The sequence below is a fragment of the Mauremys reevesii genome, linkage group 24 (genome assembly GCF_016161935.1).
Source record: "Mauremys reevesii isolate NIE-2019 linkage group 24, ASM1616193v1, whole genome shotgun sequence".
NCBI lineage: Eukaryota > Metazoa > Chordata > Testudines > Geoemydidae > Mauremys > Mauremys reevesii.
Window position 1 is genome coordinate 8,411,386 of NC_052646.1, and position 18,614 is coordinate 8,429,999.

General features: G+C 56.7%; 2 protein-coding genes across 5 annotated transcripts in view; one reads left to right on the forward strand and one right to left on the reverse strand.

The window, feature by feature from the left end:
- Positions 1 to 9,071, forward strand: part of LOC120390172 (unconventional myosin-Ie-like) — a 35,151-nt gene extending 26,080 nt beyond the window's left edge. For all 3 annotated transcript variants that reach the window (XM_039512557.1, XM_039512558.1, XM_039512559.1), the window contains exons 19-28: positions 144 to 288; positions 535 to 649; positions 2,020 to 2,189; positions 2,601 to 2,746; positions 3,035 to 3,181; positions 3,932 to 4,089; positions 4,339 to 4,419; positions 4,916 to 5,111; positions 5,713 to 5,894; positions 7,068 to 9,071. In XM_039512557.1, coding sequence (XP_039368491.1) covers positions 144 to 288; positions 535 to 649; positions 2,020 to 2,189; positions 2,601 to 2,746; positions 3,035 to 3,181; positions 3,932 to 4,089; positions 4,339 to 4,419; positions 4,916 to 5,111; positions 5,713 to 5,894; positions 7,068 to 7,144 — 1,417 coding nt within the window. In that variant the 3' untranslated portion in view covers positions 7,145 to 9,071. The remainder of the gene's footprint in view (positions 1 to 143; positions 289 to 534; positions 650 to 2,019; positions 2,190 to 2,600; positions 2,747 to 3,034; positions 3,182 to 3,931; positions 4,090 to 4,338; positions 4,420 to 4,915; positions 5,112 to 5,712; positions 5,895 to 7,067) is intronic.
- Positions 9,072 to 9,141: 70 nt separating this feature from the next.
- ZNF687 (zinc finger protein 687) overlaps positions 9,142 to 18,614 on the reverse strand; it is a 48,851-nt gene continuing 39,378 nt past the window's right edge. For both annotated transcript variants that reach the window (XM_039512554.1, XM_039512555.1), the window contains exons 4-9: positions 18,366 to 18,542; positions 15,710 to 15,872; positions 14,615 to 14,914; positions 14,107 to 14,219; positions 13,479 to 13,620; positions 9,142 to 12,777 (exon numbers count right to left, since the gene is read on the reverse strand). In XM_039512554.1, coding sequence (XP_039368488.1) covers positions 12,304 to 12,777; positions 13,479 to 13,620; positions 14,107 to 14,219; positions 14,615 to 14,914; positions 15,710 to 15,872; positions 18,366 to 18,542 — 1,369 coding nt within the window. In that variant the 3' untranslated portion in view covers positions 9,142 to 12,303. The remainder of the gene's footprint in view (positions 12,778 to 13,478; positions 13,621 to 14,106; positions 14,220 to 14,614; positions 14,915 to 15,709; positions 15,873 to 18,365; positions 18,543 to 18,614) is intronic.

Here is an 18,614-nt window from a genome sequence, read left to right on the forward strand (position 1 = left end):
GGATACCCGGGGGCTGCCCCTGGAGGGCAGAGTGCCGGGGGCTGCCTCTGGGAGACGTCCCTCTGCAGCGCCCCCCCCCCCCCCAGCCCCACTCTCTTACTGAGCCCCTAGGACAACCTGCCACCCCCCCTCTCCCTCCCCAGGTACGCCATCCTCACCCCCGAGACATGGCCGGCCTGGCGCGGGGACGAGAAGCAGGGTGTGGTGCACCTGCTGCGCTCCGTCAACATGGACCCAGACCAGTACCAGCTGGGCCAGGGCAAGGTCTTCATCAAGGCCCCAGAGTCTGTGAGTGGGTGGGGAGGGGGGGCTGACCTCCGGGGCGGGCAGGGAGAGGCCAATGCGGGCGGGAGGCAGTCCCTGGAGGGACCAGGCCCTGAAGTTGCTGAGTGGGGGAGCGGGACTGTCACCCTGCAGAGCAGGGGGCTGGCTCCCAGTTGGGGATTAGGGAGGCTGGGCCTGGCGTGCATTTTTGGGGGTGGGGGGGGAAATCACCTGGCAGCCCCCCTAAGCCGGTGCTCCCTGCCCCCACAGCTGTTCCTGCTGGAGGAGATGCGGGAGCGGCGTTACGACGGATACGCCCGGGTCATCCAGAAGGCCTGGCGCAAGCACGTGGCCGTGCGCAAGTACATCCGCATGAGGGAGGAAGGTGGGTCCCGTGCACCACCCCCTCCCCCCCCACACCCTCCGATTGCCCAGCCCTGGGGAAAGCAGAATTGGGCCTGGCCACCTCCAGCCGCTGCTCAGATATCAGGTGCATTACGGTAGTGCTTACAGGCCTGCATGGAGAGCAGGACCCGGATGTGCCAGGTGCTGCACGGACACAGGGCAGGAGACGGTTCCTGCAGCTTGGCACTCACGCACCGAATAGACCCAGGCTGAGAGAAAGGACGGAGAATTGCCCTCACTTTTCGGTTGGGGAAACTGAGGCCTGGAGCTGCAGTGACCTGCCCAGGGTCGTCCCCCAAACTCGTCCCTCCTTCCTTCGGCTCCTGGGGGTGGCAGCGATCCTGAGGTTTCCCCATTGAGCGATGCAGCCATCCCCTCCATTGATCGCTGTGCATGGGGGGGGTGCACACACGTACACCGGCCCGGGTAAGCCGGCATGACCCTCATGCTCTGAGGCTCGGCCAGAGGTGACTCCTGTTGGTAAGGGATGGACTCCAGGTGAAGTGAGAGTGCCCATGCATGGGACAAAGGCCTGAGGGCTTGTCCACCCTGGGAAACTGCGCCCCCCTGGTAACCTTTAGGTGTATGTGTGGCAGTGGGTGTAAATTGAAAGTGGCTCCCGTAATACCCCATCACCCCCCCCCCACGCTATTGCTGCCTCGATCAGTGATTGTGGACTAAAATTTGCCCCCTCGGGACAGCAGCTGGACCAGGCAGGACTCCAGAGTCCAGTTCTGGTGCCCACCCCTCGAGAAGGAGGTTAGTAAATTGGAGAGGGGCCAGAGAAGAGCCGCGAGGAGGATTAAAGGATTAGAGTGAGAGACTCACGGAGCAAGATCGATTTAGCTTAACCCAGAGGGATATGGGGCGACTGGAGCCCAGTTGCTAATTACCTACGTGGGGAACAAGTCTTTAATAATGGGCTCTTCAGCCTAGCAGAGAAACGTCAAACACGCTCCAGGGGCTGGAAGCGGGAGCGAGACACAGGAAAGGACACGGAGGTTTTTAGCAGTGAGAGGAATGACCCCTGGGCTCAGTTTCCCCAGCGTCCAGGGGATTCGGTCTCGCTGACAATTTTTCAGTCCAGATCGGCCGTTGCTCTGCTCTGGCAGTTAGCTGGGGGCAGGGCTCTGGTCGGTGGTGCCCAGGGGGTCGGATTGGCTGGTCACAATGGTCCCATCTGGGACCCGAGTCCAGCACTTGGAACCCAGGCCCAGGCTTGCTCCAGAATCCGTCCCCGTGTGGACGAGGCCTGAGTCAGAGTCGGGGTGGGGGGAGGGGATACGCACCCACCCCGCTCGCCAAGGTTTAAGAAGGTCTGAGTCCCCCCCGTGTCTCCCCCTCCCAAAGCCTCCAACATCCTGCTGAACAAGAAGGAGCGCCGGCGCAACAGCCTCAACCGCAACTTCGTGGGCGACTACATTGGGCTGGAGAGCCGGCCCGAGCTGCGGCGCTTCGTGGGCCGGCGTGACCGCGTGGACTTCGCCGACACCGTCACCAAGTACGACCGGCGCTTCAAGGTGAGCGCGGGGCCCCCCGGCTGCCCCCTCTGCTGCCTTCGCCCACGGCAGGACTGGGCTCTGCTCTTCTCCCGCTCCCTCGGCGCCAGGGTCCGGCTCTGCTCCCCCCAGATCTGTCCTCCTCCTGCCCCAGGGCCGGGCTCTGCTCTCCCCCCGCCTCAGGGCCGGGCTCTGCTCCCCTGGCTCCCTCCTCCTCCTCCTCCTGCCCCAGGGCCGGGCTCTGCTCTCCCCCCTTCTCCCTTCCCCCCCCCCCGCCTCAGAGACAGGCTCTGCTCCCCTGGCTCCCCCCAGGCTCTGGTTCCCTGCCCCACCTCCCTCCCCCCCGTGCTTACACCCTGCCCCCCTCGGCTCCCCCCATGCTCCTGCCTCCCTCCATGGGCCCCCCGCTCAGCCCCTCTCCCCCCCACGCAGAGGGTGAAGCGGGACCTGATCCTGACGCCCCGGTTCCTGTACCTCATCGGGCGGGAGAAGGTGAAGCAGGGCCCTGAGAAGGGGACGATCAAGGAGGTGCTGAAGCGGCAGGTGGAGCTGGAGAGGATCCAGTCGGTGTCTCTGAGGTAGGAGCCTGTTGGCCGCCCTGGCCGGCCCGGTGCCCCCAGGGTCTGGTTTAGCGCAGCCCTGTCCCAGCTGCAGTGGGGGCTGGGGGGGCCAAGCACCAGGCTGCTTCCCGAGCCAGGCTCAGCCAGAGCCACCGCTCAAGCGGCTTTGTGCATCTCCTCTGCCCCGGGCAGGGCCGGTGCCCTGAGCATCCCGGGGGCACCGCCCCCAGCTGGCTCCGGCCTCGGAGAGCACGTGGGGAGGGTGCCCACGGCTGATGCAGCCTCTGCTTCCCCCACCCTCGGCAGCACCTTGCAGGACGACTTCCTCATCGTCCACGAGCAACAGTACGACAGCGTCCTGGAGTCCGTCTTCAAGACGGAGCTGCTGAGCCTGCTGTGTAAACGCTACGAGGAGAGGACCCGCCAGCAGCTGTCCGTGAAGTTCAGCAACCAGTGAGTCCACGCTGCCGCCAGCAGGGGGCCCCGCTGGGCAGAGCTGGCCCAGCAGCAGCGTTTGGTTACTAACCAGTTGAGGGGGGAAGGGGCCGGGAGAACCCGGACTCCTGGGTTCTTCTCCCTGCCCTGGAACAAGGGGTGCTTAGAGCAGGGGTGGCTGCGAGTCCAGCCTCCTGGGTTACATTCTCAGCCCTAGGAGGGGAACTATTCCTATTAACTATCTACCCATAGCGCCTTGCAGCCCCAGCCATGGACTACGGCGCTAGGTGCTGTACAAACAGAGCAAAGAGACAGCCTCTACCCCAAGGAGCTTACCGTCTAAAAATGGGGTCTAATTAAAGTGGGGGAGATAGTGGAGGAGTTTCAGGACTCCTGGGTTCTATCCCCAGCTCTAGCAGGGGAGTGGGGACTAAGGGTTAGAGCAGGGAGGGCTGGGAGCCAGGAGTCCTGGGTTCTATCCCCACCTCTGGGAGGGGAGTGGGGGTGTTATGGTTAAAGCAGGGGGTTGGAGTCAGGACTCTGGGGTTCTATTCCTGCCCCTGTGTGCGGGCCCCTGGTTTGAGGTGGGGGCTGGGTCTCACATGATCTCCCAACTCACCTTTGCAACGTGCTGCTCCAAAACTTCCTCGAGCTGGTGCCTGGCTCCATGTGCCCCTCCCCGTGCTCAGGCTCCTGCTGAGCCCAGTGCTTTCCCGCCTGCTTCTCTCAGCCTGATTTCACTCCTGTTCTCTCCCCCTCCTCCCCCAGGCTGGAGTTCAAGGTCAAGAAGGACGGCTGGGGCCCCTGGGGGGCAGCGGGCTCCCGCCAGATCCAGTTCCAGATCTGCCAGGGCGACGTGGCGCTGCTCCGGAACAACGGGAAGGTGCTGATCGTCAGCATCGGGCCCGGGCTGCCCAGGAACGCCCGTGAGTGTCTGCATCTGCGAGCGAGCGGCAGGGAACAGGCTGCAAGGAGCAAGCCCTAGCTGCTGGCTTTCTCCAGCGGCCCTGGAGGGGGCAGAGTCCTGCTGCGGATGGGACCTGATCTCCAGCGGGCAGAGCCCTGGACACACCGCCTCAGGGGACAGCCCTGCCCTGGGGGTGGGGGGAGGGAGCTGAGGGAGGGCTAAGGGGAAGAGCACACAGGAGGGCTAATCGTGGTCGTTCCTGCTGCAGGGCCCACGCGGCGGGACACCAGGAAGAGCAGGTACCTGAACAGCAGCAGCATCCCCGGCCGGAACCACCCCCCTGCGGCAGGTACAAGGCTCCTCTTGCAGCGAGGGGGCGGGCTGGGGGGCAGTGGGGGATCGCTGGGGCAGATGAGTCCAAAGCAGCCTGTCACCCCCCCGGGGGGGGGGGGGAGGCGATATGGCCACCGGGTGCCTTCCTCACCAAGGGGGCCTACAGACACCCCACCCAAGCCCCAACCCCCAGCAGCTGGACTCTGGCCAGGGCCATGCATTCAAGGCTAGCAGGGAACATCCGCCCCTTGGTCAGCGCTGCCTGGTTGTACAGCACAGAAAGGGTTAATAGAGGTTGGGAGGTCGCAGGTCGGGGCTACCCTCTTGCCTTTGGGGTCAGTAGCAGGTGTGCAGAGGAGGCCCCAGGATGTGCCTGGCAATGAAAGGGTTAATTCTCTCTTGCTCTCACACACCCCATGGACCAGGCAGGGTTCCAGGCTGGCTCCTGTGTTCCCAGTGCAGGATGCCTGGGTTCCTCCAGCTCCAAGTGACTCTCCCCCCTTCTGTTCCAGGCAGAGAGCGGAGCGACGCCAGCCGGCGCGGCGGCCCTGGGTCCCGCGCCTCTCTCCAGCACCGTCTCTCCCTCGCCCGGCAGGGCAGCATGGAGCAGCCCACCCTGCCCAGGCATGGAGCCAGCACCAGGGCCAAGGCCTTCCCTGCCCAGCTCAACCTGGACTTCATGAACGTGCCGGACCAGGGCGCGGCCGGGTAAGTGCCCCAGGCTGCTGGGTCGGGTCGTGGGGCTCTGGCTGGCTGAGGGTTAACCCTGGCCCAGCAGGAGCCGGCCCCAGGCCCCACCCTGGCAGCAGAAACCAGCGATATAGGGAGATTCCAGCACCAAATGCCTCCTGCTCCCCCTTCCTCCGGCCAAGCCAGCCGCCTCAGCTCAGCAGCAGGGAGCAGTAGCCCTGCCTGGCCCAGCTGTGGCCTGGGTGTCTCTGCTGCCCTCCCCAGCTGCCTTTTCCTGAGCTGCTGCGTTTGGCTTCCCCCAGCACCCGCTAGATGGCAGCCCCACAGAGCCTGGCTAGTCCAGCAGGGACAGGAGAGGCGCTGCCGTTCCCCTGGCTGGTGCCAGGCAGGGGTGCTCAGCATGGGGCAGCCCTGTCTCTGCCTGGGAGGTCCCGATCCTGCCCCAGGAGCGAGCCCTGGTTCCTAAGGGCTCTGCTGCAGGATTGCTCGGCCGGAGCACCTGGGGGTTTAAAGTACCAGCGCTCTAGGACTGATAGCCCAGGCCTGCCCCTGCAGGCTGCCGAAAGCCCCCGCAGCTGGAGGAATGCAGCAGGCTGACCTCCTCCTCCCTTCTCCTTAGCTGGCAGCGGAGGCTCTCGAAAGAAGCCAAGCCCGTCCCTGGAGGCGGCCGAGCCAAACCCAAGCCGAAGCCCAAGCCCCAGCCGCGCCTGCCCCAGTGCCGCGCCCTCTACGCCTACGATGCCCAGGACACAGACGAGCTCAGCTTCAACGCCGACGAATACATTGAACTCATTAGAGAAGGTAAGTGGACTCCCCCCGCCTGCCCCTCCTCCTCCAGCACTGGGCTGTACTCCTCCAAGGGAGGGGGGGGTGAGGAGGCACAAAGGGGATTGGGAGCCAGGACTCCTGGCTTCCATTCCCAGCTTTGCTCCCGCTTCACTGGAGCTTGGGAGCAGACCTCCAACTCCCCCACCCGGCTTAGGGCGTTGGGCCCCCTCCACTTGTCAGTGCAAAGAGATGCTGCCCCATGAGGTTAAAAACCACCCCAGTGAGAACTTTGCCCATCACAGAGCACGTGTCGCTTAGCGCCCTGGGCACCGCAACCTCTGAACCCGCTCCCCCTCCGCTGCATGGGGCAAGCTGAGGAAGGGACGGGCAGACGCCAGCCCCCCAGCAATGCCGTGCTGAGGAGAGGGGTTTGCATGCCCAAGCAGCTGGCCTGGTGCTCCTGGCTGACGGCCCCAACTTGGGCACTCAGGAACTTCAGCTGCAAACCTTCTCCTGCAGCTGACAGGTGCTCTGCTGTGCCCTGGCATGGCTATGGGCTCAGGCCCTGCTGATGAGAGAGGCCTCCCCTGCTCCAGCTTCTTAGGGCGCGGAGTAGTGGCTGGTGGATACGCCTGTGCCTATGGTGTTACGCTGCAGCTTTGAAAAACATCAGAGCCACTAACGATCTGGGCTATCAACTCATCCTTGGGGGCCTGCCCTCCCGCACTCAGTGCGGGGTGCAGCTCTTAAAGCTGCACGGGATTAGGATAATCTAGGCTGAGCTCCTGTGCAACACAACTCACGTCATGCTAGGCCCAAATTCCTCTTGGAACTAAAAACGACGCTCTAGTTCACTCACGGTTCAAAGTGGGCAGCTTAGTTCCAGTCGGATTTTACCCAGCTTCCAGCTGCTGGCTCTCCCCTCCTGCCTTTTGCTGCAGGGTTAGAGGTGCCTAGTATCAGAAATCTCTCCCCAGTCTGGACCTGCAGCCTGACCACTGGCCCTGAGTGTAAATCACTCCCAGGCTGGCTGGGTAGCACTTTATCCGTACTTTGCACTGCACCAAGCACCGGGGAAGCACCAGTTCTTGGTATGACCTGGAGGTGGCTGCTGCCCCATCACACTTGAGACCAGCTCTTGTCAGGGTTGATCAAGCTCTCGGTTCAGCCGGTGGTGACTGCTGCCTGCCCGCTTTCCCTTTTCAGACCCCTCAGGCTGGTGGCAGGGCAGGATACGAGGGAAAGAAGGGCTGTTCCCCGGGAACTACGTGGAAAAACTCTGATGGACGTGCCAGCTTCATTGCTCCGATGCTGACCCTGGAATCTAGGAGGGAAGAGACGTGTCTGCAGGATCCACTCAGCCTTGCTCCTGGATTATACATTGCTGCAGGGCTTGATTAAGGCCACTAATTTAAGGCAATTGAGCAGGAGGATCATGTTGAGAGTCTTCTTCCTCTGAGGTCTTCTGCTCTGGGGAGGATGCAGGTTAGCTTGTCTGTCCTCCTCACCGAGGAGCAACTCAGCAGGCATTGGGTCTCCCTTCTCAGGAACCAGCACCTACTGCTTGGACTCACCGGGACAAGACCAGCTGCTCGGTCTTGTTGTGCAGGGTAAAAAAAAAAAAAAAAAAAGTCTCCTTCCTCCACAACTGTATAAAAAGAATAAATTGATGGTTTATTTTCTACACTAACCTCTGCTCCGCTTTCAAAAACAGCTGTAGCTTTTTAACTCAACTCTGTACCGACAAAGCGAGCACACCTCCAGCCTGGTGGAAGCTGAGTCCGTGTTTCCATCAGCTCCCATTTGGAACTGGGGAGCCGGACCTTCTCAGGTGTTATTGGACAAGGCCAGCGGGCAGTAGAAGGCTGCCCGGCTACCTTAGAGAGATTTCCTTGAAAGCCTCCAATTCCTCTTCGGTAATAGTTACTACTAAAGGAAAACTGCCATCTAATCAATTGCACCATGTAATCAAAACTGCCACATAATCAAATGCGCCATTTTGGCAGGCAGAGCAGGACACAGGAAACTCATCAGTGGAATGACCGAAGAGCAGGTTTCCTGGGGTTAAGTTCAGCTGATGTGTTGTGCTTTTTTACCTGACCCTGCAGGGAGGTGTCTCCTCCAGTCCCAGGTAGCTATGGAATAGTTGGAAGACTCAGATGCTCCTAAAACCCTAGGTAAATAGTGGAGTGAGTTTTCCCTTCAAACAAAAGGCAACTGCAAGTGGATGGCAGAACTGGGCCGGTTCAGTAACAGAAAAGCTACATGAGTCCCCAACGCTAAAAGTGCCTGCGCTGAAGCCCGTGTCAGGGGAGATGGACACTGCTCCAGCTGCGGCAGATTTCATTCATTTTTAAAAGGCAGCATTATCACATTATTTCCTCTGCATTGAGACTGCAGGGAGCTTTCATTCTAAGTGTCTGCTTTGACGTGTCTAGGCACCGGACTGCAATCCAGAATGAAAATCCATTGTCTTAAAAGAACAGTTCGTTTCCTACCCCGTTGCTTGTCAGAGAGATTTTAACGAGCCTCTTCCTTAGCTCAGTCCCAGACAGCATAAATCCTCTAGTTTTGGATATTCTCACAAAACTCACATGTAGACAGTGCAAATGCCACATACCTGGGTTAAAGGGGGAAAGTTTCCAAAAAACCCTGTAAGTAGAGAGTCTTTAACAGCTCAGCTGAGCCCTGCCCTGGTGACGAAAGTCAGCCTAATTGCTCCGCAGCTGGCTACGCACCAGTAGTTCAAATCCAATTTTAACTAGATCAACAGTAGTAGCAGAATGCTGGCCTGTGTAGTGAGCTCTTTGCTAGCCCTTAAAAAAAACAACACACTTCTACTTTCCTGTAGCCAAAGTTCATCCCTCCTTTTATTGTACTGCTGCTTCCCGGAAGATCCTGCAGCCTATGCAAAAAAGATGCAATTTTTAAACCCTTATTGCCAGGCAAATCTGGTCTTTGCAGGATTACCGTGTTCCCATCAGGTACCATCCCTCCAGGTTCTTACAGAGCGAGTTAAGAGGTAAGACTGCCCCCCACTCTATGCCTTAATACAACACAAACCAAGCCACTTTGGCAGTGAACCAGTTGGTACCCAGGCCAAGTGACACACGCCAGACTGACAGGGGTAGAACCACATTTGGAACCGGCTTCAGAACCAGGCCCCAAAACCAACTGCATTGAACGGGACTAGTTAAAACCGTGGCAACCATTTTAATTAACACAATGTACAGCAGAAGTTAAACCACTAAAAGTTTTAATTGCATTATTACTACAAGAATAAAGAATACCTGAGAGCCTTTTGCAGTGCCCATATTTTTAATGTAGCATAATCATCAGTTCACAAACCCCCTCTAAAAACAAAATGCAGAGTCACTTTTTTTTTTTTTTTAAACAGAAGTCAATCTAAAGGCACTGAAGTGCATGGGAAATAAGATCACCAAAGATTACAAAGCAATTTGTTTTTCTTCCTCTCTAAAACAGTAGAAACTTTAGGTTCGTCTATATTATTGAACAGCATTTACACTTCCACAGCTCCAAGCGAATACATTTTTTAAAAGTGTAGGTTTTTTGGGGTGGGAGAAGAGACAGTTAAGACAAAGGAAAAAAACCGGGAGGAAATTTAAAATACGTAGTTACCTTCATTTCAGCTTGGTTACTCTTGCTAGTGGGACTACATGGCTTAAAAATATAGTTACCACTCCACTGCAGCTGCTGACCCTGTGGGAAGGCAGGTTGTAACAACAAGCATTGGGAATATTTGATTGCAGTTTTATACAAGAAAAGGTCTGGGTTTTTTTTTTTTTTTTAAACCTCAAATGCTGCTGCATAAACATTCAATTGGATCAAAAAAAATGGTTTACTATGAATTAAAAAAAACCAACCACCGCATTTGTTCCTTTCAACCAAACCATCTTCGGAGGGGGAAGAGAGTTATCCCGTTGAACTTAAAAACAGCAAATCCTTTTTCTAAAACAAGAAAAAATAAATCACAACAGTAGCTTTTTTTTTTTTTAGTGTATGTTACAGAACTTTTTACACACAGTTTAAGAGTTATTCACCATTAAAAAAAAACAAAACCCAAAGTTAAGTTACCAAAATAAGAATGACTCACACAACAGCCTAACTGGAGCACACAAGCCAAAGCAACAAACGAAACAAGTCGAAATCGTTTTTCCAAACGTGATTTAGGGACGCAGCCATTTGCACAGGTTTGAAAATTCTTGTGGATGCTGCTGCAATACTGACGGTCCAAAACTGCTATTAAAATGCTTCCGAGTCCATAACTTGGCGGTGAGCTGGGTCACGTGGCATAGGAATGCGCTGTCAGTGAGGTGGCAAGTGCTGCAGTGGCAAATGAGGGACTCAGAACCCGAAGCGGAGGGGGAGATGAAAGCTGAACCAAAGGGGGGAGTTTCAGGGCAGTGATCAATGGACGTGGCCTGGGGTGGGGTTTTTCCTGCGGGTCTTGGATCGAGACCCTGCAGAGTTTGCAAGGCCAGCTGCCATGATGTAAGTGTGTGTCGGTCCAATGGGCCTGTAGGTGTGTCTGGGTGGGGAATGAAAGCATCTACGTCAGTCTAAGAACTGAATTCTGCATAATTTTTTTTTTAAAGAGGGTTTAGTTTCCCTTTCTGCTTCTAACAAAGCACGTTCTCTTACGCTCTAAATTACCCCGGTTATTTACAACCAGCTGGGACTTTAAGGACGTGGTAGGTTGGAAAACCGTGGCAGGTGCTTTGAACAGACTAGTCTCAACTCCCTTGGATTCAAGATCCAAGTTCTCTCGGCAGCCCCAAGCAAGGATATGGGGTCGCTACCCTCTTCTGTTACCTCACTACTCAGCCAGGGTAACCAGCATTTCCAAGCAGCAGCAGCACAGATCAGGGCCCACCTCGTCCCACAGATAAGCCCAGCCCTCAACCAATAACATCTGGGGGAAGGGGGCTTCGGGTGCATCCTTTTGGGTGCTGATCCCCCTCTTTCCCCACCCCACACCCAAAAATAAAATCCCCACCCGCAACAAAATATCTGTTTTTGATCAGCTGATCTTTGACCCTCGCGGCTGTAAAGAGATTTAGTATTTGCTAATAACTTGGCTCATTTTTTGGTAAAGAGAAGAGCTCACAAGCAGAGACTGTTACAAACGCTAGCAAGGGGGTGGAGGAAAACTTAATCAGGACTAATCACCCCTCGGTGATTTCGAGGGATTGCCTTGGGAGGTAGGCAAGGATCAAACTAAGCTGTTTCTGGCTTTTCAGACACCCTTTATATAGTACATGCAGGGTTAACTGCACTGCCCTGGCTCGCAGTCCATTTCCCTGCCAGACCTCACTTCCCGAGGTTATTGCTTTCATTTTCAAGACACACACACACACCCCTGCTTGTCACCTGCAGCTTAGTAGCCAAATGTTTCCTTTTAAATCCAGGCCATGTGCAGCCATCAACCCTCTACATAGATTTCAGTTAGTACAAAACCCAGAATCGCGTTAAGTTAGTGCAGGTGAACCTGTGAAGAGGATTCATAACACATGCATTCAGTGGGTGAATATAGTTAGTGAACAAACCATGAAAACTTGGATCGACGCTGTCAGTTAAGATACCAGGCAACTAACAGAGTCAGGCTAACATTGCTTCCCGGAGCTCCAGATGAAAATACAAAATAAGCAACATTACCAAAAAAAATAAAAAGTTGGATCCTGCTGTGAACATCTTATCAACACAGTAACTTAAATTCCCAGCTGGCTCCCTGTCCCAGGAAGCAGCTGGGGGCTTCCCCCACCTGTCCTCACATCAGCGCTCACGGAGAGAAAGGACTCCCTTCGGACAAGTCTGAACGTGGGAGAGGCAGACTCCCAGTAAGCAGGGGAAGTGCCCATCAGAAAGAGCAGAAATAGGGCTCAGGCAAGGGGACCGTTAAGCAGCTGAGCCTGCAAACGACATCCTGGCACCGGAGCGCTGCCCTCGAGCTGGGAGACAGCTCCCTGGGCTACAGACAACGCTGGGGAGGGACGACTAACTGCCCTATTCCAATGAAGGGAAGCCACCGCCCACGACAATCCGAACCCGCGCTCGCAAACAGAGCGGGCCGCGTCCCTCGTTATCATTCAGAGCAGCGTACGAACCGTTTGCTTGCCCGTGTAGTCTCAGAGCTAGGCTACCTCCGACTCCTGCCCTCGCTGAGCTCCTGCTTCCTACACTGTAAACCAGCCCAATTCCCCGCCCCGCGTCGGCCTCAGCCGGGCCACCGACCGAGAGAAGCCAGAGAGCGGATCCTTCCGACGTTCCTCCAGGTTTATAAATAAGGATCTTGTTTCTCTTCACAGCTTTACATATCCAACCTACGTACTGAAACGGTGCACAGAGCGGGGGGGCCCAGCTGGGAGCCGGCCAACGAGCTCTGTGCAGAGATTATGTACACGCGCTGCCCTCTCCCTCGCCCCTAGTTCTCGGGGCTCACGTTCTGCCTGGCTCTGATGAAGGCCATGCCATGGGTGCGGAAGTGCGTCTTCAGGTTGAGCTGGGTGTCGAAGCCCTTCCCGCACACCTTGCACGCGAGCTTCCCGTCGGCCGAGCGCTGGGCCCCTCCCTCGTGGCCGCTGCGGGGGCTGGGCTCCTCCACCTCCCCCGCCCCCTTCTTCTTCTTGTGGGTGATGAAGCGGTGGCGGTTGAGGGAGACCTGGGAGGTGAAGCAAAGGCCGCACTCCCGGCACTGGTGGGAGCTCTCGTCTGTCCTGTGCTGGGGGATGTGCTCCTGGAACTCGGCCGCGCTGCAGGCCACGTAGCCGCACTTGCGGCAGCGGAAGGGGGCTTTGCGGTCCGCCTTGGGGTTCTTGGAGGGCGGCGTGGTGCTGTCCGGCTCCTCGCTACACGAATCGCCCTCGTCCGAGGAGAGTTTCCGCTTCCTGCTGGACACCTGTGGGGAGGAGTTTGGAGAGGCTTGACCCCGAATGCCGGGCAGGGCTTGGGCCCTGTGTGCTTAAACTGGCTGTGCCAGACAAAGGCCTGCCCCACGCAATGAGCACGTCCCTCCCGTGCCTCGCGGCGTGGGACAGGCGCAGCTCCAAGGAGCACAGACAAGATGATCCTTTGGCTCCCTTCCAGCCGTAAGATCTCTGGCTGGATGAACATCCCAACACATGATCAGCCAGCCCTGGCAGCAGACTCAGCCCCGCCCTCATCTGCTCCTTGGCCTCAATACACTCACTCCACAGCCTCCGCTGCTCTGTATTCCCTGCCGCAGCCAGCCTCTCAAGCCAACTAGTCAGACAGGAGACCACCAGCCAAAAGCCAGGGAGCCGCACGAAGCGATTCAGATGGGGCCCGGCCAGGATGAACGCACTAGTGGGAACGGTGCTGAGGGAGGAGCCCCATAGCTATCCTGCTAGTGCTCACTGCACGTCCCAGCTCAGTGATGCTCTACCTCCATAAACCCCCCTGCAAACGAGATTCTTTGCTTCCTGCCCGGACCTATTACACTATGTTACTGTGGGTTGTTCTAACGGCAGCCATGTTCCCCCCAAGAGGTGGCTGCATTGTTTGGAAGTTATTTTAACCCCTCTGCCCCCATTCTCTCATAGTTCCGAGCGTCCATCCTTGCAGCCATCGGCCCCCTACCTGCAAACTTCCGGGTGCCATCCGGGCAATGACGACCTCTTGGCTCTTGGTCTGGTCGGTCACCTTTATCCCGTGCCGCACCTGAATGTGCTTCTCCAGGATCAGCCGGCTGCTGAAGGTGCGTTTGCCTTCGGTGCAATACCTGGGAGGGACCAGAGCCAGGCACGTAATGAGGCTCCCTTGGACACCTCGCCCACTGGAGGTGAACAGATGACCCCTAGACCTGGTCTACTGCTTCCATCTCAAAGCGCTCGGCAGGCGTCAAGCCCACCTCCCCTGGGGAAACTGGCTTGGAGAGGGGATGTTACCTACCCAGAGGTCACACAGTAAGGCAGTGGCAGAACCAGGGCGAGAACCCAGGAGTCCCAACTCCTAGTCCCCTGTTCTAACCACTACAGCACACTCTCCCCAACAGCAGGGCAGGGAACTCAGGAGTCTGACCCACCCAGTGGCCCTGGTCTGACCACTAGATTTACATCCCAGGAGTCCAAGCTCCCAGCCTCCCTCGGCTCTGACAGCCTTGCGGACTGCATGGACACGTCCCACCCCGAGCTTCGGATGGAAGGGAGGGGTGAGCTAGATCCCTTTTGCCCCCCGAAACCAGAAGGAGGAGGTGGCTGCTCGGTACCGGCAGGGATAGACTCGCTTGATCCCCTCGTGGTTCACTCGCACGTGTCTCCGGAGGCTGGGGGCGGAGCAAAACGAACGCTCGCACAGACGGCACGGGAACTTCTTCACCGACTGGAAGAAGCAAGAGAACAGGTCATACCACACGCCCTGCCACTGCATCAGCCCATTCTCAAGGTGTACCGGAAAGCCCCTTCTCCCGTTGCACGGGGCTTTTATTGGATGGGGAAACTGAGGCACAGAGAAGGGGTCACTTGTCAGGGTGACACAGCGAGTCAGGAACAGAACCAGGAGACCCAACTCTCCTGGTGTAACCATTAGAGCACACACCCTGCCCCAGCTGGGAATGGATCCCAGGAATCCCGATCCACAGGCCCCTGCTCTGTGCAATAAACAAAACGCTGCCTTCCCCACCCCCTCGGTGTTTCAGCAGGGCCAGGTTCCCAGTGGATAAATGCCACCAGCTCTCCTCCCATTGGGCCAGCAACCGCCCGGGGATTCCCTCTCACCTTCCCGTGATCCTTCTTCATGTGGGACACGTACTCGTCCCTCTCCGGGAACCAGGAGTGACACATCCCGCACGTCCAGCCACTACTTTTCGACTTGCTCGCATCCGTCTTGCGCTGAAAGCGGGTCCGCTTTGCCTTGCGCGGCTCTGGGGAGCTGGGCGGCTCGTCTTCCGAGGAGGAGGAGGAGGACGACGAGGATATCTTGGAGACGGGGGCCTCCACGGGCTCCTCCTTGGGGGTGAGCAGAGCGACTGGCTTCTTGGTGACGTCCTCCTTGGGTTTCTGCGGCTGGTGAGTGTTCTGAAAAACACAGACGGGGGTGTCAGCCTGCCAAGGCTCGGATCCGGGTTCCAGCGGCAGCCCACGCCAGGCAGCGATCCCGGGGGGAAGGCTCGCCAGTGTTCCCCCAACCCTGCCATGCTGGAGGAGAAGGGGGAAAAACCTGTCTGTCCCCTCTGAGGTCATCAGCTTGCATCCGGAAACCTGAGCTCCCATTCGCCCCGCACAGCCGGCAAAGGTGTCGCTATGCTCCGGACCGGGGAAAGGCAGGAGAGAGAGAGAGTGTGTGTGTGTGTGTTCCTAGCACCGCAGGAAATGGCAGTGGCACTCAGTGGCCCTGATCAGGGCACCCATGTGCTAGGTGCTGTACAGACAGTGAAGGGAAAGTCCTTGTCCCAAAGAACTAATCATCTATGGATATACTGGAAGGGGCTGGCCCGACAAATACTAAAATCAGTTACACAGGCTTCTAGGGACCGGCACACAGGCCTGGTTGGTTCACAGGCCAATCCCAGCGCAGGTAGCGTCACACAGAAGAGAGCTGAACACATCTGGGCACTGATACGCTGCCCTGCCAGACCGCTGCCGGAGAACGTCCAGGCGAGGCCTGTGGAAAGCTGGGGCTTTAGTGAAGAGCAGCACTGTGACAGCTCCGCAACATAGTTAGGATCATCCCCATGTTACAGGTGGGGAAACTGAGGCACAGGGAAGGGCGTGACTTGCTCAAGGACACGGGGAGGCAGGGATTAGCACTCAGGGGGTTCCTACTTAGATCTCACCCACCTCTAGTAAATGGGGGGCTGGTGCCCGACTTACCTTTAGATGCTCCAGCATGGTGCGTTTCTGGGCGAAGAGCAGCGGGCAGTCGGGACACTTAAAAACGCTGACCCTCTGGTTGAGCAGGTGTTGGTCAAAATGAGAGGAGAGCAGGGGCTTGTGGGTAAAGACTGTGTCACACATTGCACATTTGTAAATCATCCTGAACATTGGGAGCGGAGGAGGGGAGAGAGAAGAGGAGGGGCAGGTTAGAAATAATCAATGTTTCCCCGGATTTGGTTCAAACATGGAAAAGCCCCCAAGGAATATTTATACACCGGGGCCAGCTGAGATCAGGGCCCCGTAACGCTCTGTGCTGGACAGACAGTGCCTGTCCCAAAGAGCTGACAATTGAAGACAGAGTCAGAGGGGAAGTGACTTGCCCAAGATCACCCAGCTGCTCAGCGGCAGAGCTGGGAATAGAACTCAGGTCTCCACGTTCGGGGCCAACGTCCTGCCCACTAGGCAACGCTGCTGATTCAGCATAATTCAATCTCTTGAGTTTCTTCCCTCATCGGAGGGGCACACGGGAGGACACCGTGTGCTTCCAAAGGGAAGCATAGATTCAACTGAGCTACCATGAGAAAAGTGTTCCATTATTTTTAGCTTCTCCAATGGGGGGCAGCAGAGTGCTGGGTAGGGAGAGAGACTCTCTAAGAGCTCTTATCCAGAACCTTTCATCCAAGGATCTCAAAGCACTTTCCTCTCGTTACCACTCAACCCCCAAGCCCAGGCATATTTAGACCCATTTTACAGACAGAGCCACAAAAAAAGAAAGTCGAGTGGCTGCCTTGGGCCACCCGCAAGTGACTTGGGGCTTGTCTACACTGGAAGCAGCACAGTAACTCCTCACTTAAAGTCGTCCCGGTTAAAGTTGTTTTGTTGCTGATCAGTTTTAGGGAACATGATCGATCAGGGAACACGCTGGTTTAAAGTTGCGCCATGCTCCCTTCTAACTCGTTTGGCAGCCGCCTGCTTTGTCCACAGCTTGCGGGAAGAGCAGCCGGTTGGAGCTGGCTGGTGGGGGCTTGGAACCGGAGTGTACCGGCAGGCCCTCTATCAGCTCCCTTAAGTGCCCTGCGCAGCAGCTGCCCAGCAGGCTCCCAATTGCAGCTGTCCCTCCCCCCACTGCCATGTGCTGCTCCTGCCCTCTGCCTTGGAGCTGCTCCCCGAGCCTCCTGCTTGCTAATGTCAGGGTGTCCCCCTCCCCCCTGCTCCTACACCCCGCTTACCCTTTTTTCTCCATATAGAGCAGGGTGGGGACACAGACACACACAGCGCCTGGGGGCAGCAGCTGCTCTCTCAACTTCCTGATCCACTTAAAGAGACAATGCACTTAAGAGTGGGTCAGCTTCCTTAAAGGGGCAGTGTGCATTTCTCCCCCGCCCACAAGGTGTCTGTCTCTGTCTGCTATGCTCTCTCCCCTCCCCTCCATTCCTGCTGCCTTGTAGAGTGTGAGGCTAAATTAACAACAATGTATTAACCCTTGAGGGCTCAACCCATTTAGCCCAGGGGTTCTCAAACTGGGGGTCGAGACCCCTCGGGGGGTCATGAGGTTATTACATGGGCGGGGGGTCGCGAGGTGTCAGCCTCCACCCCAAATCCTGCTTTGCCTCCAGCATTTATAATGGTGTTAAATATATTTAAAAGTATTTTTGATTTATGGGGGGGGGGGGGGGGTCACACTCAGAGGCTTGCTATGTGAAAGGGGTCACCAGTACAAAAGTTTGAGAACCACTGATTTAGCAGCAAGGCTTTCCCAGGGAAATATCCCACCCTCTAACTTCACCACCTCAACCGAGCTTCACAATCATCATAGCTGTGAACAGTATTAAATTAATTGTTTAAAATGTATACTGTGTGTGTGCGCGCCCGCGTATGTATGTATATATTATATATACACATACATATATATACATACACACACACACACAGAGTGTGTGTATATAAGTTTTTTGTCTGGTGAAAAACATTTCCCTGGAACCTAACCCCCTCTATTTACATTAATTCTTATGGGAAAATTGGATTCGCTTAACATCGTTTCGCTTAAAGTCGCATTTTTCAGGAACATAGCTACAACGTTAAGTGAGGAGTCGCTGTGCTTCAGTGTAGACCCTCCCTACGGCAATAGGAGGGGTCCTTCTGTCGCTGTAGTTAATCTGCATCCCGGAGAGGTGGTAGCTGGGTGAACGGAAGAATTCTTCCATCACCCTCCCGCTGTCTACACGGGGGTCAGGTCAGCTTAACTACAGAGCTCAGTAATGTGGATTTTTTCACACCCCTGAGCACTGTAGCTGGCTTGACCTAACTGTTGAGTGTGACCTGATCTCAGGGGTAGAATCAGAACCCAGGAGGTTCTCAAGAGCCGCCACCGCTCTCCAGATCAGGCTGAGCACAGTCTAGTCTTGCAAAACACATCGTGGGCTCTTTAACGACAAGTTGTCAGGGCCTCTGGTTTTCCCTCCCAGACAGCCGCCTGAACGGCACAGCGCTCCCTAACTACTATGCTTACTGAGGCATGGTCTTTCCTCCTCCCCCTCCCGGAGCACCAGAGAGCTTTCCTCAGAGGTCTCCCCCTCCAGCTAGTGACCGGGTGGGGCCCTGGGTCTGCTCCCCAGGTCCCAGCCCGCGGTGGTACCCGGCTGAGGTTACTTACTTGGACTGCTGATTGCTGAACCCCGGGTGCTGCGTGTAGATATGAGCGTGGGCGCTGGGGGCCGACTTGAACGCCATGGGGCAGATGGGGCACTTGTGGAAAACCTCGCAGTGCGAGGTCTGGATGTGGGACTTTATGGAATTCACCCCTCCGAACACCACGGCGCAACTGGGGCACCTGGAAGCAAGAACACATGGTAAGGTGGCTATTTCAGAGGGGCAGGGTTAGGTCGGGGGATTTCCCCCAGTG